We start from the raw sequence: 24,665 nt of genomic DNA, 5'->3' as shown, positions 1-24,665 counted from the left end.
ACTTGCAGCACCTTGTTCATAAGTTCATACTAGTAGCAGTGTAGCAGATGTAGCAGTGAATGCATATTGCTTTATTGCTCTGTGCAGTAACAAACAAGGTTGCCTGGATAAATTATCTTCATTGACTGACTGTCATGGATTTTCATTGGTTGCTGTTGATCAGCATCTCCTGTTTACTTTGAATAATTGTTGCAAGGCTGTATGTTGACACGGTTACATTAGCCTAGAGAAGCGCTTTGCAAATACATGCAGGGCTCCCACTGTATCAGCAGTACTCGCTGAATTTTTGGTGCTATTGTGTTTTTTTTGTACTTTAGTTTTTTTTCATTTCCTGCAAATTGTATATAGCAGCTGCATGGCTAAAATTCCACTCGCACTACACATCAGTTAGAAAATGGCAAAATTCACATTTCTTACCCAGACTCGACATTCTTCAAGAAATCTGTGACAAATTATAAATTAGCTTATTTTATTTCAGCAAATGATTTGTAAATTAATTTCCAATATGGTTTCAGCTAACATCTGGAGTGTCGTTAAACAAATGATTTAGTTACTGCATTGGGAGAAGGAGTTCAGACTTCAACTGACTGGGTTGAGGGCATAACTGCAGCTCCAAGTCTCATTGGTGAGCCAGACAAGCCAGTCTACCATCACTGGTGCCTTGCAATGCTGCAGACCTCTGGCTTATACAGACATGTCTGCTCAGAGCAAGTTCAATCTTGTGGAGACCTACTTGCCTCCACTCCTTCACCCGCCCTTCACAACCCCACACAGAATATTTTAGGCAATGTTACTCATTTTGTCAATCTCAAAAACAACAACTTGCATTTATATAGTGCCCCTCATGCAGGATAGTGTCTCAGAGCTCTTGAAAAGGAGAGAGGCTGAGTGAACCTCTAGTCCCAATTCCAGTAGTCAACCAAATGGGATGATTTTTTTTAATGTAGAACCATATTCTCAATTTATTGAGACGTACATAGCAACAGTGTGAAGACTTTTATTAAACTGGAGTGTGTTCAGTTACTTAGCAACCAAAGACACAGCAGCATGCATTTCAGCAATTGGCATTGTGTAAATCTTGATAATGGTACACTAATTCCCTTTTCTGGATCATTAGTAGAAAAAATACAAAATTTGTTTCTATTTTCATTCTCGTTGCACAACAGTTAGCTAATCTATAATTCCATTTGCAGCATAATCTGCTGTTGCAGATAGCCAGTTGCAGTTGGAACAGTATTTGAAGGAATTAGTGCAACCTTCAAAAAATAGTATGAATATTCTGCTGTACATCCACCAGTGTAAAAGAATATCTGAAAAGAAACTTGAACCATTGGTGTATTAAACATCATGGGAAGTTATTTTGATCATTGCTATATTGCTCAATTCAGTGTTTTGACCCAAGTTGAGCCCTGAGGTCTTTTCTTCAGTTACCTCTGATTGCTTCCAATGTTTAAAACTTCTGACTTGCATAATACTGTATAAGAATAAAAATTTCAACAACTCTTAACAAGAGGGGATGGTGGGGTAGACAAACTCCTCTGTGCTTTTGCAACTTTTGTCTTGAAATTCCCTTGTGTGCCATAGAGCTGTGGGGAGTCAGCTGGGCAATCCTCAATACAGAGGGAACATCCTTAATTCAGAGCAGTCTCAAGGCTACACTTGAACTTCAATGTTCTCAAATGAGGGTAACACTAGAGATGTTTTGGTTCTATTTTGCTACAGGATCAAAAGGACTTTGTCACAGCCAGAGCTTGTAAATTAATTTGTGTCACTTAATGGGATAAACAAGTTCATAACCTGACTATAAAAAGAATGAGTGAAATGAATATCTCGGAAGCAAATAAATACTCTGGGTAGCATATTAGGTTTGTCAGTGCTGTACATTCTGAGTTGTCCAAAATTGTTAGTTTATGAAATTATTACAATCAAATCAGAACTAAAATGTCAGGCCAGACTGCACTGAAGATCAGATACAAATACAAAGACTAGAGGCAGAGTGAATGCAAGAATGAGGGTAATTTGGATTATGCAGGATGAAATTATGAGTGTTTCTTGTCGTGAGCATAATGTGTATTTTATGGATTTAAGTTTATATGTGAGATGTAGAATATGATACTTTACAGTACGCTTGAAACGGCATCATCACATAATAGTTTTTAAATTCTATTTGGGGACATCATTAAAATATTGAGCTTCTGGGAAAAATATGCTTTATTTTGAAAGTGACATAAAATTAGAGGAAGAAATGATTGAGCATACCATAGCCCATGCAAATACAATGGAATCCGCTTTTATCCGATGCCGGTTAATCCCAAATGTCGGGTAAATCTAAATAGATGTTTTAAATATCCCGGTTGATTAGGACAAAAATGCGGTTACTCTGGGCAAAATAGCGTACTGGTCACCGCTGTGTTTACTCTCTCAGGCCTTCTATGTGTCCAGAAGCTGCATTTCAACCACAAGGGGCTCCTGGATATAAATGGGAGGAGTCAAATTACGATTGACAGTGGACTCCAGCCAATCACAAGCGGCTGGAGTTGGGCTGTTAATCATTGGGGGGGGCGGAGAAATGGGAAAGAACAAGGGAGGGACTATCATGATTGATTGACAGCTGAGCTGCTTGTGAATGGCTGGAGCCCATCCACTCACAAGCGTCTGCAGGCTGTCAATCACCTCTAATCCGCCGCTAATTGGTGCATTCCCGTCCAATGGGAGGGAGGAAGCACCGCCTCACCTCTGCTGGGCAGTAAAATCCTGGACTATATTTTGCAGCCAAACAAAGGAAAATATATTGTACTGAATTGTGTGAGAGTATTTTTAACTTTAACTGGTTAGTTAACATTGCTTCAACTGAAACAACATTATTACATATTATTATACTGCAATTGAAGGGCAGTAAATTCAGAATAAATCCACAGAAACACGACTTCAGCGAGCAAGTAGTAAACTTATGGAACAAGCTCCCTCGGGAGACAGTGGAAGCAAAAAATGTAATTTGTTTCAAGAATAAATTAGCTAGATTTCTGCTAGAAAATAATATCTCGGAATACAGCATATAGTTTGGGACACGATACATCAAGCGACTGCCAGGATGGTGTACGGCGAACTAGATGGATGCACCTTGGTCTTCTTTCACCTAGTAAACTCGTATGTTCTGTACGGTGTTGGCAGTGTTCCTCTGCTGGATGGGGATGGTATTTCAGCTAACCTCAGATACCCCTTGTGCCGAACAAAATGGCGGTCCCCAATGTGTCCGTCTGAATCGGCTTCCATTGTATAAAGGGATTTATCAATGATGTTTACCATTGTTCAGTTATTAATATTTTGACTAAGTTCTTCTTAACTAATGACATTCTGAACATCTGTGATCAGGCCTCCCTCCTTGTACTCCTCGACCTCTCTGCCGCCTGCGACACTGTCGACCACTCCATCCTCATACACTGCCTCTCCGCTTTACTTAATCTTCACGGATCTGCCCTTGCCTGGTTCGATTCCTGTCTCTCTCACCGTCTCCACTTTGTTGCTTCTAACGGTTTCTCCTCCAGCCCCCGCACTGTCACGTCTAGTGTGCCCCAGGGCTCTATCCTTGGCTCTTTCTCTCCTCTTTAATATCTATATGCTCCCCTCTTGGTGACATCATCCACAGACATGGGGTCAACTTCCACATGTATGCAGATGGCACCCAACTCTACCTTTCTGCCTCCACCCTCAACTCCAGGACCACTGCTGACCTGACAGACTGCCTGTCGGACATCAAGTCCTGGATGAGGGCAAATTTCCTACAGTTGAATGTGAACAAGACTGAGGCGCTCCTAATTGGCTCGCGCCAGCACCTCAGCACCTCAGGCTCTGGCAACATCAACCTCCATGGTTACACACTATAACTCACCAAGCCAGTCAGGAACCTAGGTGTCTTGTTCGACCCTCAACTGTCTTTTCTTCCCCACATCCAAGCCATGACCCGCTCTGCTTTCCCTCACCTCCGTAACCTCCGCCCAACTCCGCCAATACCTCCCCCTCAGACCACTGAAACTCTTGTTCATGTCTTCATCACCTCCAGGCTCAACTATGCAAATGCCCTGCATGTCGGCCTTCCCAACTCCTCCCTCCACAGGCTGCAGATAATCCAGAACTCTGCATCTCGTGTCCTCTCCCGCACCAGACTCCGTGACCCCATCTCCCCCATTATCCCCCGACTCCATTGTCTCCTTATCCTTCAGAGGATCCAGTTCAAGATCCTGGTCCTCACATACAAAGCCCTCCATGGCCTCCCCCCACCCTACCTCTGCGACCTCCTAAACCCCTACAAACCCGCCGGCTCCCTTTGCTCAGCCGGCTCCGGCCTGCTCCACATCCCCCGACCCACCCGCCCCACTATTGGCGGGAGAGCCTTCAGCCACTCTGCCCCCAACCTCTGGAATTCCATCAGCCAATCACTCCGCCTCACCCCCTCCTTAGCCTCCTTCATGTCCGGCTTCAAAACCCTCCTCTTCGACCATGCCATTGCCCTTCCCCTCCCCTCCCTTCTCCCCCCCGTGACCCCAGCTCGGGTCTGAAATACTGTACACTGTCCAGCACCTTGAGATGTCCTCCCAACATGAAAGGCGCTATACAAATGTAATCTTGTTGTTGTTAACAATTTCCAACAAGAATTTCAGGCATCCAGTGTTGATTGAAAAGAACCTCTTTAACAACTGCTCTACTGCAAATCAATGTTTTTATGATGCTTTTTCAGTGGACAACAAAAACAGCATATTGCTATTAGTATTATAAATAATAATCATCCTTGCATTTGATATAGCGTCTTATCAAGTCTTCTAGACGTCTCAAAGCACTTCACAGAATATACTATAAAGTGAATTGACTGTATATTTGTGGGCAAAATGTGGCCACCAATTGCGCACAAAAGTGTCCCACAAACAGTCGTACCTTTCCCGTCGGGACGATATCCCAAAAATGGAAAATGGCAACCAAAACCTATCTCAGTATGCGCTAGAATGCACTAATATTTACAAACAAAGCAGTATGTAAAGTATAATTATTTTGGGCCACCAAATGCAGTTCCCATCCTTTCTGCAAGTCTGTAGCTTATCAGATATGTCTGAACTCCTTGTACAGATGTTGTGAGGCCAGGTGCCGTTTCATTGCAGCTGACTTTCCACTGCATCCCGAGTGCAATCCTGTGGTGGAGGATCCATATCAGCCCAGCAACTTATCAATTCTGTAAATATAAATACATTTTATTTCAAGTAAAGTTTGGTCCAAAATTAAGGCAAGCAGCTCCCTTTAATTAACAAACCTCAGTGTTCCTGTTAAATAGTGACTTTACCAATACAATGAAACATTTTCAACGTAAAGCCCAATCACCCTAGGGAAAAGTCTCCATTCCTGTTGTACGTGTCTGACACTCGTCAGAAAGCCAGAGGTCATACATTTAAATAATGTCCCTTCTGGGTGTATTCCATTGGCAATTCTAACCTGGTGCTGTTAATTGATTCACAATGCAATACACTCCTAATTGCTTCCCATATCAAGTTGCTGTATGGTCCAACTGTGCCTTCAATAGAATGGGGTGACCCAGGTGTCAGATGGAGCTACTTTGATTAGTTTCTAAGGAGCAATCAGAAAGATACACAGATGGATTGCCCATGGATTTCCACACATATACAATCTTTAATTCAGCCAATAGCGTAACCTGCAGTTGAGTATTTTATTACAAGAGAGACATTCCTCTTCCTTCTCACCCTCAATTTCAGCTATTTGTTGTCACTTTCATTTTGTAGTTCAAGGTACTGTATCTGTTCTGAAATTAACATGCACAGCATCAATGCCACTCTATCTATAAGCATATTGTACTGTTTTGGTTTGATTAAGAGAATTGAATTTTAAGGGCTATTGAACCAAATAAGCCTGGGGATGTCAGTCATTGAGAAATCTGGAATAAATAATGATCCATTCATCTGACATTTTGCTTTCAACCATGTTCCACGGCTCAAAATGTCAATAGACAGAATTTGCTGAAGTGCCAGAGCTAAAAGGCAATGTTGAGAAAAGCAGTGAGATACAATGCTTTCAAACATGTCAGTGATGGAGATCCTTTCCCCCAGAGTTGCCTTAATTTCTACTGATATTGTCCTATGTTTCAAGGGAGTTTTATTTAGCATATTGTTCTAATACACTTTTGAGTTTTCAAATGTCAGTTAAGAATGGAGCTTTAACCTTTGCGAATGATTTGAAATCACTACTTTGTTTCCTCTTTGAAATTCCACTTACACTTACCTAATGCCTGAGGCTTCATTTTTCACAAGTTTGATTGGAATTTGCTGTTTGATCTAGAAATCTTTAAACCACAGTTTTTGTCCAAATCAATTCAAAATATTTTAATCCTCCTGACATGAAAGGCACTATATAAATGCAATTTGTTGTTGTTGTTGTCAGATTCATACTGTTTGTATTTCCGATTGAGGTACTATGTTTTATGAGTTTTACATAATCTCACTTTTTTTTATTTTAGTACTAGGATTTTGATTCCTATTGCATTCAAATTTAATTGTCTGCCCAGAAAAATCAAACCAGATTTGTTAACTTACTCCAAATGCGCAAAAAAGGTTCTGCATTGTGTAACCCCTCTGTGGAAATGAAGCTAATATTCGGCGATGCTTTGTTCTGAAGAATTAATTGTTTCACGCCTAGCGCAGGTGTGATTCTGCTCCCATCATTAAATAAATAATTGGAAGCTCTCAATTCCCACCGGATTGCTTTCCTAGTTTAGTTAAAATGTAATTCTGCTGTGTTTGAGTCTGCTTCCCACATGTGCTTTGTTTTGAATTTAACACCTTCAGATTTGTAGAAAAACAAATTATCTGTCCTGTTCTCCTACACAGACCTCTGTGAATTGCTTAGCAAAATCCTAATGCTAATTCTTCTCAATTCCCCCCCCCCCCCTCCCTCCCCCCACAGATGACATGGAGGCCATTCCAGTCAAGCAGTTTGTTAAGCATATCAATGAACTGTGGGCCAATAATCAACATGGATTCTCAGAAGAATTTGAGGTACGTCAACTGTTCCAACAGTTATAAAACTTGTTTTTTTTGTCTCTCTCGGTGTTGTGCACTAGATAAATTGAAGGTTTTCAGCTTGTAACTGATTTGTATCGGTTCATTATGTGATATCACTTAAATGAAGTTGTAAAGTGGAAGCTAGGGTAGTACTGAAGATGCAAGTTCAGTACATTCCTTTTTATTGTAGCTGGTAGTAATTGGTAACTTCCTGCTTCACATAATCTTACAATTGGCTATTTGTCCACGCATTTATCCAACTTGTACCTGTGTGAATTATGAAAAATGTCGCTGTATTTTTTTCTAGATGCTCCACACTTTCATTTTGTTCATTTGAAACACCTAGAAAAATCCCTGGAAGTTCTAGAAAAAAAATATCCTGGTGTCATTCTGTAAACGTATAGGTGAACGTATAGCGGAATTCAATACTGTGACATTTTAGATATACAGCATTTAAATGTGGAGATGCTTTCTTTATTGGGGGATCTGGTTCAGAAGGCACTTAAAAGTGCCTCTTGATATCAACCGTCTGTGACTGCACAGTTTTTGCATTTCCTGCTTTAGGGCTGGAAAATACTTCACTGGTTTAAGCACAGCATATGTCTGCATCTTGGAGCACTCTCATGAAGAAGTGTTGCGGAAATTTGGATTGGAGTGGTGCTTGTTCTTCTGCATGTCATCCCTTTCAAGATTCAAAGAGCCTCATGATATCCACTTCCTGCATTCTACGATGTGATCTCTTCCAGCTGCTGTGCTTCATTGACTGTTTGTGTATTTTGTAAAAGAAATCTCTCTTTTTTCCCCCTCCTTGGTCCCAAAGTTTGCTTCCCAAATCCATGCAATTCTTATTCTTATTTTCGCAGCAGTGTGAAGTGTTTATAAGAAAAAGAGCTGAGGCAGACATTTTGAGGGCTTACAAAGGACTTTTGCTTGTCCGGTTTGTGAAGAATCCAGTGTATTTTGGATCGGTGGGTCTTTCACTGTAATTTCATAACAATATTAAAGAACACACGAAAATCAATTTAGTTCTTGGAAAATAGTCTCCTAAACAGGACCTAAGGAAAATCGAAAATTCCAATAATTCGAACACATAACAAATGTTAGCAAGATAAAGTTATTACCTGAAAATTATTTTATCACGGCTCTTGTTGATCTATGAATACTTTCCTAGGCTTGCTCCTTTAGTCACTACATTTCTAAGTTTAGTGATCCTAATACTACTTTCAATTACATTTGCTCTCTTAATACTCTGTCACAAGCCTGCATAGTACACAGTACTGCTGTCAGAAATGGTGTATTACCATCATTGCAAATGGCATAGAATTCTACCCCACTCCCCCCACCCCATCCCCGACATTAAGTCTATGACGTTTGTACTGGTGATTTATTCACTTGCTAAGTATTCAAATGATTGGAATTTTCAATTTTTCTTACGTCCTGTAAATGGAGACTATTTTCCCACAGCTAAAAATTGATTTTTGCGTGTTCTTCAATATTGTTATGAAATTACAATGAAATTTCCACTGATGCAAATACACTGGATTTTTCACAAACCAGACAAACAAAAGTCCTTCGTAAGGCTTCAAAATGTGTTTCAACTCTTTTTCTGATAAACACCTTAAACTGTTACAAAAATGAATATGGCTGGAATTCGGAACACAAGATTGAAAGGTGATGGAGCACAACAGCCATTTGGATAAATTAATTCATTTTTCATCACACATCCTGATTTGTTTATAAGATGAAATTATTCGGTAGTACATTTAATAGTATAACAAATAGATGTGATTAATAGCAATAGTCTGCCAGATCATGAATAATAGATTTGAGCTGGTTTGAGTTAGATCATCTTGATCAAATGCAATTCTCTAGGGCCAAATGTTTGTCCTGCATACTGTCAACACAATTAAAAGCCTCTGTATCTCTGCTCAATCATCATTTGGTCTTTCAAAGTAAATAACTTCCCATCTGTGCACTTCTACTGTCTTCATAAATAGCAAAATATATGTTAAGGTGATGTGTTTATTATAAAATAATGTCTTACATGTCTTCAATGCAGCCATATTTATAGTAGACTTTGTGTTTTTAGCTAAATTAATGCAGTCATCGAGATCTAATATATATTTGATGTAATTTTTTTTGTTTGTTTGCAAGCTATATTCTCCCTGTCGACCCCCGTTTCCCCATCCTTGCCAACAGTAGGTCCTCCATTATCCATTTCCCTGACAATAAGGTGGCCAGGCAATCTGTGTAAGAGTGACCCAGGGTAACACTTTCACTAACATTTACTCTCTCTCTCTTGCTGTCTGGTCACTGCCTTCGGATGACTCTGCCCAAATTGGGTTCTTGGTATGTTGAAGACCTGTGTCCTTGCTCTGCGTGGTTCAGTGTTAAGTTCACTGACTTGCTACAATACTGCGCTGCTAATTGCATTTCTTGTTTTTTTTAATCACGTTTCCTTCAGGCTGCCTTGATTACTTTACAATATCTTGTTTTAAACCTTACTGCAGTCTGTTTCTAAAGGTCAGTTTTGTGAATCTGTTGTGAACAATTGGTATGCTTTGTTCTGAATTTTTATGTTATTTTGCAGTCAGAATAAAGATCTATATACTGCAATACCTGAAGCTGGCAGACAATTTTTAACTGATAGACAATTGTGTAAAAAGCTGTAATGTTTAGGAAGGGTTGTCTTTCTAAATAGAGCATTCAATAATGTCTAAAGCTTTTCATGGTACCTTTTGCCATGTATATTAACATGGATATGGGAATGTATCATTGTTAACCCTCTTGTTTACTGGAGCCCGGGCTGTTTACTGGGTTCATTAAATGTGTCCATTGAAATCTCAATCTCTTGTTAAAAGAGCGAGTTTTGCTATGCGATTACTGCGTAGATCCCAGAACAACTTTAAAGTACATATGTTTACGTAGAGTTATGTTTAAAAAAAATGTTCAACATCTGACATTTGTGATTAGAGAAATAAAGGTGAACTTGCTTCTCAATATAATCTGTCTTTCATATAATTTGTGAGAAAAGTCTGGATAATTCAGAAGCACAATCCACATGATGGTTGTGAGTAGGGAGAGGAGGAAGGAATGGAAATAAACTGGACGGATAATCCAGGGAATGAGAGTACAGGGCACCTGAAGCTGCCCTTCACAAGATCTATATTTATGTGATTTACATTTACCAGTGATTATGTTTTACCTGTTGTCAATTGTGTGTTGTCACATAACCTTGACTCATTTTGGATCATGAGTATCACAGCTCATGATGTAAATCATATGTGCGGTATAAACCAACTGAAATAAAAGTTTGCCATAAAATGTATTTTATATAATCCCTCGGCCATAATTTACCTCCCTTCTCCCCACACAAAAACATTATATAACAGATTATTCTGCTTTTCTTAATGTGGTTTTGACTCAATTTTGATTCTGAAATTCATATGGAGAAAATTCGTTATTTAGTTTCTTTGGTGTGACATCTTCCTCACTTGTTAATTGCCTGGATCTTTCTTTCAACACAAAATGATCAATCTGTATCCAGTGTAATACTATTTACATTCCATCAGAAATAATGGATGGCGGGTGGAGAAATAAAGCTTTCTTTTACGAAGAGAGTTAGAAATGTGCATCATTACTGATGTAACAGTAATGTCACTGAAATGTTATTAAACTTCCTTTCCTGGAAGCACAACCTCCTGTTGACGTTCTCTCCTATGGCACACTGTAAAATGCATTATATTCAAGCCTTTGGACATATTCTGCATTCTCACAAGTCAACGGTTTAAATTATTGTGGAATATTGTTGTCCTGAAAGTGAAGTATTGGAAATCCACAACAGGTAAATTGGCATTGAAAAAGAGGAAAAATAGGTTAACGTTACAGATACAATCCTGCTGCAGAACTGAGTCCCCAAAATGTTAAGCTATTTTTCTCTTCACATGCTGATTGATCTTCTGTGGATTTCCAGCGTTGATGTTTTATTAAAGCTGTGTCTTATGATGTGAGCTGAAATGTCAAATCTGTGTTGATGGGGAGGGAATTTTAGCATGCAGTTAGGTAGATTTACTTAGAGTGGATATTTAAGATATTGCCAGTGAAAATGAAAACTCCTTCTCACCTGCCTCAGCTTTAAAAATAAAAGAGAGCTCAGACAATGGCATTTCTCCATAGTATAGAATGTAGATTTGTGCTGCAGTTCATGTGAATGAATAGGTGTAAATTTCACAATAAAATATGACTCACCAATTTATTATTGAAGTGGATCAGGACATTTTTGTAATGTGCAGTAAATAGAAATCAGGTTCCCTGCTCATGCAGTGTGAGACACTGGAATATAGGGCATGCAAAAACCTCACCTTTGTAGTTTTCTATTTGTTCTATGCAGATCTGCATCCAAGCAGTCTATTAATGCTTTTTCTTTTGGATTCAGTTAAATTTGGCTTTTCCTATTCTTGTCATGTATATGTTTTATTTGCTGTGGTATACTAACACCCAGTCACTTAGCAACCCCACAGAATAAATTGCTGTGCCAAACAGAATGCAATGTTCCATTCCAGGAGAGGTTCAGTAATCAGTTGGTTGTGTTGAATAAGATACGTGACTTTCATAGATTGAATAAAGCAAAAGTTAATCAGACGCTTGTTTAAGCAATACTGCTGATAAACACGGATACACTGCTAGAAGGATTCATCCTATTTGTTCCCTGTTCATTTGGAAAGAAATTGCTGCCTCTTCACCCAAACGGCATTATTCACTGCACGAAGACTAGAGTGTCATGATGTGCAATGGTATTTGTGTTGTGCTGGTGCTTTTCTGTTCAACTGGAACTGACAGAACTAAACTGTTCCAAGACCACAACCGTACCTATTGCAGGACTGCGCTGAAGGTTCATATGTATGTTTTGCTGCTGATTGCAGTAACATGAACATGAGACTAAAATTTGAGCACAATGGAGGTATTCAATTCCTTGAAATTCACTAGACTGCCTCCTTCCCCCCCCCACCCGCTTTTCCCTTCCACTGGAGAATGGTCACATTTGTTTTGACATAATAGCAGCAGGGATTTTCTATTTAATGACATCTAAAATCATTTCAAAATTTAGTGACAACATGAGCATTACAAAAATTGTTATGCTAAGCAAATTGTAGGTAGTTTATCTATATTATCTGAACTCAGGATTGTAATTAATTGGTTTTCCGATACTAAATAAATCTTATTTTCTATCAGAACGGGTACTGGTATTTTCTCCAGTTAACAGTGATCTGCTCACACTATTAAAATATGTAATACCCAAGAGAGTATTCTAAAGTTGTAATCTAATTGAAAGTTGAGTTGTTCACATACTTCATCTGCATGTCAGAATAAAACAGCAACTGAGAAATTTCTTCTGGTAAAANTTTTTTTGAAGGTGATTGGATGGTGGACTGAGTTAAAATTACCATTTAATTAGGGTCCGTGAAGCCCACAAGACAAAACTGCAGATACATTGGCATTGAGACTGGACATATGTGCCAATTAGGTGACGAGAAAGTTGAAAAATCCACACCAGGGGCTGCTCTAAGATCGGTGTAAGGCACATTGCTGGGTGAAGTAAAAGCTTTACTGTGACTCTCGCCTGTACTATACTTAACCTGAGAACTACTGAACTAAAACTGCATCCTAAAGTAATAGGGTTCCATTCCCCAACACTGATACCCCTCATCATTGATGTGAGCCTAAACAATTATATGTTTGAAGAAAATTACAAGTTTATTTGAAATCTGACAACCTTCGGAGGCTTTTGACTATTGGAACCACAACTGCATATGACCGGGATACATTTGGTAGTAAAATACCTGTTCCTATATATTTTACATAACCTCTAAATAAAAAATACATGCAGATAAGATTAAAAATAGTAAAGCATATTGTAGAAAAGTTACAACTTTGATAACTTTAAATAAGATATTTGTTGAATTACATTTTCTGAGCTAAATTTGTAATTGTCTACTATATCGTAGCTTTATTACAGTGGAATCTGGATAAGCACATGCATGTTCTTTAATCCGGGTGATTTCAAAGGATTATTTCATTTAACTCCCATTGTTTTTTATTCAAGCATTTCTTTGCAAGTTAGCTGCACATGAATTCAGTTTTGATGAAGTAACATCCTATCTAAATCATCTTTCACATAAATCATTTTAATGCACTTTAGTTGAAGCGAGGATAGATTATTAATGATACTGTCCCGGTTTGAACATTTATTGTTGCTTCAATTTTCAAACATCTTTATGTGATTTTGTTTACATTTTTTCTAAACATTTTACCCTCAGTAGAGACAGAGTACCATGTTTGAATTATCTTGGTTGCTCATTTACAGAGCTGTAGATGGTGACAAATGGGTTGTTATGATAAGCGCACTTTTAAAGACTTCGGTAGAGTAGGCCTAGGCCTTGTGCTTGTAAACATTATCATTACGTTAGTAACCTAAAATATTTAACTGGAATATTAACTTGAATGAAAAAACGTTCTTCCCTTTAATATTACATAAGATGGAGGCTGGACCCACTAACTGGTATATCATAAATGCAATGCTGGGGCAGTGGGACTGAAACTTTGATCAGGTTTTCAAAAATACTGGGTAAAAATTACCAAATGCCCATTTGGGATTATTGGCCTAGCTTCCTGCACAGACTGCTAAATGAACCGTTTTAAGTGTTCCAATAATTATTAATCCATATACAATATAAACATTGTATATACGATTTTATAGTGTTTAAAAAGCAAACATATGTAAAGCAGACATATTTTCATGACAATAATGCCTAACCCTTCTACACTTGGTTTACACTACTCAAATATAAATGAATAAATTATACAATATCCTCCATAATATATTTCCATGGATAAGGGAAAGGGAAGTCATATTCCTACAAAAATACACTTGACAGCAATTCCTTATGACATTCTTTTTGAGATATTTTATCATGATCTCCCCAGTTCTGGCCGGGCTCCACTGGCTCCCCATCACCGAACGGATCGACTTCAAGATCCACACACTCATGTTCAAATCCATTCACTCACTGACACCTCCCTACCTCTCCGACCAACTCACTCCCCAATCCACCACCTGGCGCCTCAGCTCGACTGGCACCGGCCTCCTGCTCGTCCCTCTCATCCTCTGGAGGTCACTCTTTCAGCCACCACGCCCCAAAACTGGAACACTCTCCCTCAATCCCACCGCCTTGCCCCACCTCTCCCCTTTTTCAAGTCCTGCCCAAAACCCTTCCTTTTTGGCTAAGCTTACGGTCACCTCCCCTGCCTGGCTAGGAGTCAGGCATTATATTAGTGCAACTCGTCGTGGTTGTTATAGGTTTTATAGCAAACGCAAGGATTGTTATTTGTAAAGTGCATATGATTTTTATTTTGAACCAACATAAAATACTAGTTATTTGTTCCAGTAACTGAAATAAAACTTTTTTTCAAAACAAAGCCACCAGTTATATATTTCCATAATCAAAATATTTACTGCTGTGTAATTTGCACATCAAACATAAATTTTGGTTTGGTCAATTATTGTGCGTAGTGTCGTTTGTTTTGTTCTTATGTAGTAAATATGTTTGGAATCCTCATATAGGGAATAATTAAGATTTTTTTCCTGCCTTTTTCAATTTCCAGGAAGTGCAACGCTGCACAGCTGATATGAACATCACAGCAGAACATTCCAATCATCCAGATAACAAGCACAAAAATCGATACATCAACATTGTAGCATGTAAGACTACATTATATTATATTTCCAACACATTATTCAAATCTATCTTACTGAGGTATATAAAGAGTGTTGTAATTGTGGCCTTGGGGTTCAAATAGTATAAGGAAGAAATATAAGGGATGATATGCAAGTTTATTTCAGGAATTGTTTTGAGAAGTTTGTTTTACATGAAGGGTGTTATTTAAATGCATATTATAAGGCTTCTTGTCACGAAGTTAGTAACATTGATGATGTGCACTTGTAATGTGAAATATGAATATTTTGTCATTGCACTTAGCGATAAGAGGAATGTATTGCCCATAATATGTATGGAAACTGGGATTTATTTACCCAGAGATTTGATTTTAATTACAAATTCTGTTCAGCTTAAACATGAATTTCAGTTATTAACTCTCTAACAGTTGAATATTTACACTGAACTGCACCATTCACATAATACTTACTGTGGTTTTACAGCAATTAACATAGGTTTTACAATGAATTTTGCAGTTCAAGGAGATTATTCTTACTAGACTGACATTTCATTCCGCAGATGATCACAGTAGAGTTAAGCTAAGACCATTAGCTGGGAAGGATTCGAAGCACAGTGACTACATCAATGCCAATTATGTTGACGTAAGTTATTATTTATCAATATTTCTCTTATTTACTAAAATATGTATTCTCTTATTTCTCTTATTCACCAAAATACTGTATTGTGGAAGGAGGACAGGTATAATGGGGTACCTCTTTGAATCTATCTGTCCAGCACCTTGGGCCATCCACCTGACGTGAAAGGCGCATTCCAAATGTATTTTGTTGTTGCTGTTGTCTGAGATAGTAACACACATGACAATAGAAGATCAGAATAAAGTAAATCCTCTTGGTGCTCTCAGTCCCTCCAGAGCTCTGATGATGATGAAGGGTCAGCCAGCCTTGTTTGTTGGCAGGATTTGAAGAAGGAGCCCAGTATCTGGGAACTAGGATTCTTCCCACTTGGTCCCAGCTGCCCAAGCAGTGGGAAGCTTGTTGGCTTTGGGAAACCAAAGTAACAGGAGTTAAGCAGTCTTAGTCCAGTTCCTCGTGAATGTGAAGTACAAACCTGCCTATAATGTGAAGTACAAACCCGCCACTCCCTTCACAAACTCCACCAATCGGGTTTCCATGCCGCCACAGCACAGAAACAGCCCTGGTCAAAGTGACAAATGACATTCTGTCTATCTGGAACCAGGGCTCCCTCTGCCTCCTCGACCTCTCTACTGCCTTCGTCATCGTTGACCACTCTATCCTCATCCACCACCTCTCCTCTCACCTCAACCTTCATGGTTCTGTCCTTGAATGGTTCAGATTGTAACCTCTCACACCGCATCCACTTCATCTCCACAAATGGTTTCTCCTCTAGCTCCCGCACTGTCTTTTGCAGCATTCCTCAGGGTTCTGTCCTTGGTCCCCTCCTCTTCAATACCTATATGCTCCCTCTTGGTGACACCATCTGCAGTCAACTTCCACATGTATGCGGATAACACCCAACTGTACCTCTATCTTCCCCCTTGACACTAGGACCACTGCTGTCCTGATATAATGTCTCTCAGACATCAAGTCCTGGATGAGAGCTACTTTCTTCAGTTGAATGTCAACAAGACCGAGGTTCTCCTGATTTGCTACCGTCAGCTCAGATGCTGACCTCAGGCGCTGACAGCATCACCATCCATGGTTGCACTCCACCTTGCTAAGCCAGTCCGGAACGTTGGCCTCAACTATCCTTTCTACCCCATATCCGTGCCATGACCTGCTCTGCCTTCCCCCACCTCCGCAACATTGCCCGGCTCTGGAACTGTCTTAACACCGCAAGCCGCCGAAACCCTCATACGCGCTTTCATAACATTGAGGCTTGACTATGCAGACTTCTTGCTTGTCGGCCTCCCCAACTCCTCCCTCCAAAGAATCATCCAGAACTCTGCAGCCATGTCCTCTCCCTTACTAGGCTCCGCAACCCTATCACCCCCATCCTCACCCAACTCCACTGGCTTCCCATTACTCAGAGGATACAGTTCACGATCTTGGATCTCACCTTCAAAGCCCTCCATGGCCTTGCTCCTCCCTACCTCTGCAACCTCCTAACCCCCTTCCAGCTTGCCTACTCCCTCCTCTCAGCGGGGTGCGGCCTGCTTCACATCCCACGCCTCGCCTGCCACACTATTGGCAGGCGGGCCTTCTGCCACTCTGCCCCTAACATCTGGAACTCCATCCCACAGTCCGACCACCTTGCCCCCTTCAAGACCCATCTCAAGATCCTCCTCTTCGACCGTGCCTTCGTTCACCCTGCTTCCCCCACTGCCCTCCACCCTCCCCAATCCAGACCCCAAGCATGGGTCCGAAAGACTGACTGTCCAGCGCCTTGGGTCATCCTCCTGACTTGAAAGGCGCTATGCAACAACAACAAGATTACATTTGTAAAGCACCTTTCACGTTGGCAGGACGTCCCAAGGCGCTGGACAGTGTACAGCATTTCAGACCCGAGCTGGGGTCAGTGGGGGAGGAGCGAGGGGGGAGGGGAAGGTGGGTGGCTGATGGCACGGTCGAAGAGGAGGATCTTGAGGTGGGACTTGAAGGAGGCTAAGACGGAGCGAGGCAGAGTGATTGGGGATAAAATTCCAGAGGTTGGGGGCAGAGTGGCTGAAGGCTCTCCTGCCAATGGTGGGGCGGGTGTGTCGGGGGACATGGAGCAGGCAGAGCTGGCTTAGCAGAGGGAGCGGGCGGGTTGGTAGGGGGTTAGGAGGTCGCAGAGGTAGGGTGGGGCGAGGCCATGGAGGGCTTTGTATGTGAGGCCCAGGATCTTGAACTGGATCCTCTGAAGGATAGGGAGCCAATGGAGTCGGGGGAGATGGGGTCATGGAGTTTGGTGCGGGAGAGGACTCGGGCTGCAGAGTTCCGGATGGAGGAGTTGGAAAGACCGACAAGCAGAGCGTTTGCATAGTCAAGCCTGGAGGTGATGAAGGAATGAACAAGAGTTTTAGCGGCCTGAGGGGTGAGGTAGTGGCGGAGTTGGGCGATGTTACAGAGGTGAGGAAAGGCAGAGTGGCTTGGATGTGGGAAAGAAAAGACAGTTGAGATTCCTGACTGGCTTGGTGAGTTGTAGTGTGTGACCATGGAGGTTGATGCTAACAGAGCCTAAGGTACAAATGTAGTTTTGTTGCTGTTGTAATTTGGCACCAATTTGATTATCCTCATTTAAAGCATAAGTAAACATGTCTGATGTGGGAAAACTGGCCATTCTGAGTGTACTGTCTTGAGTTTGAGGTCCATGCATGTGTGGCAGAGTAAAGAGAGCATCCAGCCATATACTGCCAGCGTTGGACCAGTGATGCCCTTTATAAAATCTAAATATTTACAGCATGGAAGGAAGCCATTCAGGCATTGTGGAGTCCTGTAGCTCAGTGGTTAGAGTACTCGCTTTGCAAGCGAGAGACCTGAGTTCAATTCCAGGCAGGTCAGGGCGAAACCTTGGGCAAGTTTCCTTACTCCACACAGAGCCTAATAATAATCCCCCCAAAACCAAAAACAATAATAAATTGGTCATTTTCATTCTACGACTGTTTGTGGGACATTGCTGTGCGCAATTGGCTGCCGCGTTCGCCCACAAATATACAGTCAATTCACTTTACAGTGTGTTCTGTGAAGCGCTTTTGACATGAAAAGCGCTATATCAAATGCAAGGATTATTATTATTATTAAACCCCCGCACCCCCCGCCCCCACCCACCCCACTCACCTCTCTAATAAAATCATTTCGGAGTGAACTTGAGATCCATGAAGTCTGAAACTTCAGAAAAGTTCTATGTAGCACATATACACATATATGCCCTTCATTTGTCTGCTGCAAGCAAGTGTTGTATAGATAGATAAATCAATGCTACAAAGCTCATTTACTCCTTTGTTCTAAAACAAAAACAGAGAGTTGGGAAAACGCTTCGAAGGGTCGTGGACCCAAAACATTGACTCACCTTCCTTTCTCCATAGATGCTGCCTGACCTGCTGAATTTTTCCAGCTCTCTCTGTTTTTGTTTCAGATTCCAGCATCTGCAGTATTTTGTGTTTTACTCCTTTGTTCTGTTCAGTGAATCACAGCATGGTCGGCTGGAAATGAGACAATAATAATACCAATCCTTGCATTTGTTATAGCGCTTTTCACGTCTTCTAGACGTCTCAAAGTGCTTCACTGTTCAGTGAATGAGAACAATGGGAGGCAAATCAAGTCGTTACTTTTCTTTGCAGTGATGAAGGAGACTCTGTAACAGAACACTGACTAAAACACTGTTGAAAGTGTGGGACTGCCTGTTTTATTCAGAAGGTTATAAAAATATCACAAAGAGATGGTTAAGCTAAGTCCTTGGGACAATTTAAAAGGGAATTTGATAAATACTTTTTAAGAAAAATAATATTAAAGAGTTATGGAAAAAGAACAGTGAATGGCATATAATAATAATCGTTGCATTTTGATAGTACGCCTTATCGCACCTTTGAGATGTCTCAAAGCGCTTCAGAGAATATACTGTAAAGTGAATTGACTTTTTATTTGATGAAAGTAAATAGTTAATGAGAGAGCTAACAGCAGCACAGATATGAATGGTCGAATGGCTTCCTTCCACGCTGTAAATATTTAGATTTTATAAAGACCATCACTGGTCCAAGGCACATAATTTCTCCTCCTTCCAAACACACTCACCATTGTCTCCCTTTCATTTTTACATTGGAGAAGCTGGTGAATTAGTCCATGAAGACATGTGAAGATCAGCACTTGGTACCAAGGGGTTACAAGCTCTTGCAAAACCAGTATGAATCGTCACTTTCAACAACAACAACAACAAGATTTCATTTATAGAGCGCCTTTCACGTCGGGAGGATGTCCCAAGGCGCTGGACGGTTGGGTCAGGACCCGAGCAGGGGGGAAATGGTCAGGGGGAGGGGAGGGAAGGGAGGGGTCGAGGAGGGGGTAGAGAGTCAAGAGGGGAGCTGAAGGCACGGTCAAAGAGAAAGGTCTTGAGACCAGCCTTGAAGGAGGAAAGGGAGGAGGCGGCGAAGGCACTGGGGGATGGAGTTCCAGAGGCTCGGGGCTGAGAGGCTGAAGGCCCGACCACCGATGGTAGGGCGGTTGGGGCGGGGGATGTGGAGCAGACCGGAACCAGAGGAACGGAGGGTACGGGCAGGTAGGTAGGGGGATAGTAGGTCAGAGAGGTAGGAGGGAGCAGTGAATGGCCTTGTAGGTGAGGATGAGGATCTTGAATTCGATCCTCTGGGGGATGGGGAGCCAGTGGAGGCGAGCGAGGGTGGGAGTGATGTGGTCGCGAAGCCTGGTGCGGGACAGTACACGAGCTGCAGAGTTCTGAATGACCTGCAGCTTGTGGAGGGAGGTGCCGGGAAGGCCGGCGAGGAGAGAGTTCCCATAGTCCAGCCTTGAGGTGATAAAGACGTGGACCAGAGTTTCAGCAGCGTGAGGGGTGAGGTAGTGCCATAGTCTGGCGATGTTCCGGAGGTGATGGAAGGCGGTGCCAGTTGTGGTGCGGATATGAGGGAGAAAGGACAGCTCAGGGTCGAACAGAACCCCGAGGTTCCTGACCGGCTTTGAGAGGTGGAGAGTGCAGCCTTGGATGCTGATGCTGTCAGCGCCTGAGGTGCGGAGGCGCTGACGTGAGCCAATCAGGAGGGCCTCAGTTTTGCGCACGTTGAGCTGAAGAAAGTTGTCTCTCGTCCAGAACTCGATGTCGGACAGGCAGCTGTCAGGACATCGGTGGTCGTGGAGTTGAGGGTAGAGGAGGAAAGGTAGAGTTGGGTGTCATCCGCATACATGTGGAAGTTAACCCCATGTCTGCGGATGATGTCACTAAGGATGATGTCACTTTCAGAAGTAAGAAATATCAAAGCAGAAAGCACAGAAACAGCCTCTAGCACTTAATTGACAATAACTTGATTTTCAATTACAGGCAGACCCTGTTATAACAGAAGGTTTTGGCCTGTCTACCTCAGATCCCCTGTTATAATAGGACAATCTTTAAAAAAAAGCCCCCCCTCCCCCTTGGTCAGCAATTGCAGGTCATTAGGATGTCTACAAATAAAACGGTCACCACATAGTAATTCAACAACAGTAACTTGTACTTATATTCCTGTAATGTACTTTGAGATGTTTTCCTGATGTTAAAGGCAGTAGGTCCAAATACAAGGATTATTATATTGTACCTGTGTACCTCCATTATCCCAGTCCTTATCAAATTCCATTGGGTCTCTGTCACAGATTGAATCGATTTCAAGATCCTCACTCTTGTATGGCTCGGCATCGGGCTTCCACCACTGTTAAGCGCTCTGAGAAGCCGTCCGGCTTGAAGGGCCCTATATAAATGCAAGTTGTTGTTGTATATTGTCATCAGTTAGCGCGCGCTATGCAGAAAACCAGCAACGTCCCTCATGAGTGTTTCCAGTAATTTAGCATAACGCTAGACAGAAGACTTGTGCCCAGGTACTTTGGAGGAAGCGAACCAGTTAATGCCAGAAGCTCAAAGTATAACTCACTTTCAGTAAACTGTATAATTTTACTGTGGGCCTACATTATACAATAAGGGAACATTTTCTATACTGGGGCTTGTTATAACTGGGTTACCTTATATTGTGAATATTACATATCAAATGCTTCTAATTTTGAACCATGTATCAAAGTTTGCTTTGTATATATGCGTTTTCCCCTCATAGGGTTACAACAAGGCAAAGGCCTACATAGCAACACAGGGGCCCCTTAAGCCCACATTTGAAGATTTTTGGAGAATGATCTGGGAACAGAATACAGGAATCATTGTTATGATCACAAATTTGGTGGAAAAGGGAAGGGTATGTAACTATTCAATTTGTTTTCAGACTTTTGCATCAAGTCTAATTCAGTGAATACGATATATTCTTTATTGTACTTATCAAAACAATTCATACAGTGAGATGAAAATATTAGTTCAGTAATGTACACTGAATTTGGTGAAAGATAGTCATCTCTGCTGTTGATTACAATGTAACCAATTCATCTGTATAATATTAAACCTCTGAATTTACTTTTGAACTTCAGCGAAAATGTGACCAATACTGGCCTTCTGAGAATAATGAGGAGTACGGCAACATTATTGTCACTTTGAAGAGCACAAAAGTGCGTGCCTGTTGCACTGTGCGGCGCTTCAGCATAAGGAACACAAAACTGAAAAGGGTAAATGTGGAAATCATTCTGTTTTGGTTATGACGTTCGCACACAGAACCGGATCCCAGCTGTGGGAAGAACATTGATTTTCTCCCCATTGGCATATGCCTCTGCTCCTTGTCCCTCGCTTCCTCACGTTGGGGTATATACACATCCATAGTTGCTAGTTGCCCTCTAACTCACGTGGGCATTGCTCATGTGTGAGCCTTGGCAGTGAGGGCTGGCAGCCACCTAACTGAAGAGTGCAACAAGGCCACTCTGACCTCTCCACCTGGCAGCTATACACTCATACTACCAGCAGGAGCCAGAAACCTGGCTGATTTTAACCTCCATGATCCAGGGAAGGAAAGAGACAATTTAGCCTCCACCTGCAGCCCCATTATAGACGACAAGGACTGGGATTCAAACCAGCAGGCTGTTGGTGTATATGATGCAGCTGTAACCACTGTACCATCAGGCTTCTCCCAGGGAAACATTTTGAGGTTTGGAGATCATTTCTCCAAGTGAGATTTCATGTTATACTAACATTAATAAACTGTGGTTACAGGGACAGAAAGGAAACCCCAAGGGGCGTCAGAATGAACGAATGGTTATCCAATATCATTACACACAGTGGCCCGACATGGGGGTACCAGAGTATTCTCTACCTGTGCTCACCTTTGTAAGGAAATCATCTGCTGCCAGGACACCAGACATGGGACCAGTAGTGGTGCATTGCAGGTACGTGTGTGAAGATTCAAGATGAATATTGTACTCTAGTTCATTGCGCTTGAATTTGCTTATTTAATTTTTTTTCCAGCTATAGGGATCGCTTGTCATTCTTGTTTTGTACTATAACATATACATAATGAAGACAATGCAAAGAAGTTTAAGGGAACTTATCTGCTGAATAATATAGCAGTGGGATGGATACATGTTCAATCCTTCACAGTGAGAGACAGAGGCAGAATCAGAGAGCAAGTAGGCCCCAGACCAACACCACCACCAAATTACATTTGTATGGGGCCTTTCACATCAGGATGACTTCCCAAGGCTCTGGACAATCAAGGATCTGCACTCATATGCTGCCCAGTAACCAGATCAGGGGGTATATTGGACAGAGGTCTGGGATAGTCTGTTTACAGTTGATCAGAGGTTACAATTTCTACAGTGCTCAGAAGGGGAAAGAAATACAGAGAAACAACCAGGGAGGACATACCTTTTTTTAAAAACCATCGATCGATTTGTCCAGTTAGTTCTGTCTGTGTCAGAAAATAAAATCAACCAAATCTGTAAGGGAATAACGCTAATTCCTTTAACCAGATATCTGACTGTTTTATTATTATTCGTTCGTTATTCCCCAATATCCCGATGGGTCAGACCAAAGGCCGGTACAGTCAACAGATCTTATAACAGAGTAATACCACCGTAGATATCTCGAGTTCAACACTGTGTCTTTCCAGTACACAAGCTTGATTCTTCATGCTTTCAGTCTTCTTGCTTACAGCTTTCAATCTTCCATCTGATATCCTCAGTCTTAGTGTTTCTAGCTCTCAGTCTTCCATCTCCCGTACCCTTGTCTCCGCGACCCGGGATGGCCCCATCTCCTGTACCCTTGTCTCCGTGACCCGGGATGGCCCCATCTCCTGTACCCTTGTCTCCGTGACCCGGGACGGCCCCGTACACAGTTATCAGAACTTTTATACCGATGTTCGTCCAATCATGGTGCGGACATTAGATCACCTGGTCAAAATCATGATGGGTTCACGTGAACACCTCATGGGGTGTACGTGCCTCAACACACATACACATTGTCCTTAAGACCCCTGTTATCTGATGTTTGTTATTTTGTAAGGTGGGATCATTAGTACATTCCTTTTAAGTGACTGGTTATTTCTTACCAGTATCCCGGGATGGCACCAAATCCTCTAGTTTAAGCAACTTGCTCGTTAGCTGCTATTCTTGAGGGTTGCCTTTTGTTGCTCTTGAGTGTTAATCATGAGTGTCAGTCCAGTTGCCCCCCACACTTAACTTAAAAGTTAACCTGTTCGCAACATCTATTATGATTCTAACATTATACAAAAAGTGTAAATTCTAACATTTGTATCAACTGCTGTGTCTTGGTCCTAATTGCCCTTGTACAGCCAGCATCTGTCCCATAATACACTTACATTTTCATTTAAACACTGTGGGGGGCGGGGGGTGGTCAATGTGGAACATTTCCTAATGAAATTCTTAAATAAAAGTTCAGGAAGGGACTTATAGTTAAAGTACGTCACACGACACTGTGACTCAAGGGAACCATGCTTCAAAAATAGATCGAGTTGGAATGGCATTCCTTTGATTTGGTGTCACAGGCTTCTGGGTTGCTTAATTAAGAAATCTGTTAAATGCTGCAAAATTGACCCATCTATATTGAACCACTTATTAACAAAATTAATCCACTACTGTTAATTAGCAAAGTGTTCCAGTCAAATTAAAGAAAATCTTTTTGAGTGGAAATGGAGAGTAATTAAATCAACAAAATCAGCAATTTGTTTTCTATTCAGCAATTGGCTGTCGTGCGCAGTTACAACAACTTGCACTTATATAGCGCCCTCTTACCAGAGTAGCGTCTCAGAGCGCTTAGAAATTACATTTACTGATGCTCTGCTTTCTTCCAA

General features: G+C 41.4%; 1 protein-coding gene across 2 annotated transcripts in view; it reads left to right on the top strand.

Annotated features, from left to right (window-relative positions):
• The window catches only part of LOC103179801 (protein tyrosine phosphatase receptor type G), a 300,620-nt gene that overhangs the window by 260,673 nt on the left and 15,282 nt on the right, over positions 1-24,665 (top strand). For both annotated transcript variants that reach the window (XM_042339618.1, XM_042339617.1), the window contains 6 exons: positions 6,961-7,052; positions 14,721-14,817; positions 15,350-15,432; positions 21,537-21,671; positions 21,898-22,032; positions 22,571-22,743. In XM_042339618.1, coding sequence (XP_042195552.1) covers positions 6,961-7,052; positions 14,721-14,817; positions 15,350-15,432; positions 21,537-21,671; positions 21,898-22,032; positions 22,571-22,743 — 715 coding nt within the window. The remainder of the gene's footprint in view (positions 1-6,960; positions 7,053-14,720; positions 14,818-15,349; positions 15,433-21,536; positions 21,672-21,897; positions 22,033-22,570; positions 22,744-24,665) is intronic.

This window comes from Callorhinchus milii, unplaced genomic scaffold (assembly GCF_018977255.1).
Source record: "Callorhinchus milii isolate IMCB2004 unplaced genomic scaffold, IMCB_Cmil_1.0 Scaffold12, whole genome shotgun sequence".
In the NCBI taxonomy this organism is placed as follows: domain Eukaryota; kingdom Metazoa; phylum Chordata; class Chondrichthyes; order Chimaeriformes; family Callorhinchidae; genus Callorhinchus; species Callorhinchus milii.
This window is presented reverse-complemented; position numbering and strand designations above follow the sequence as displayed.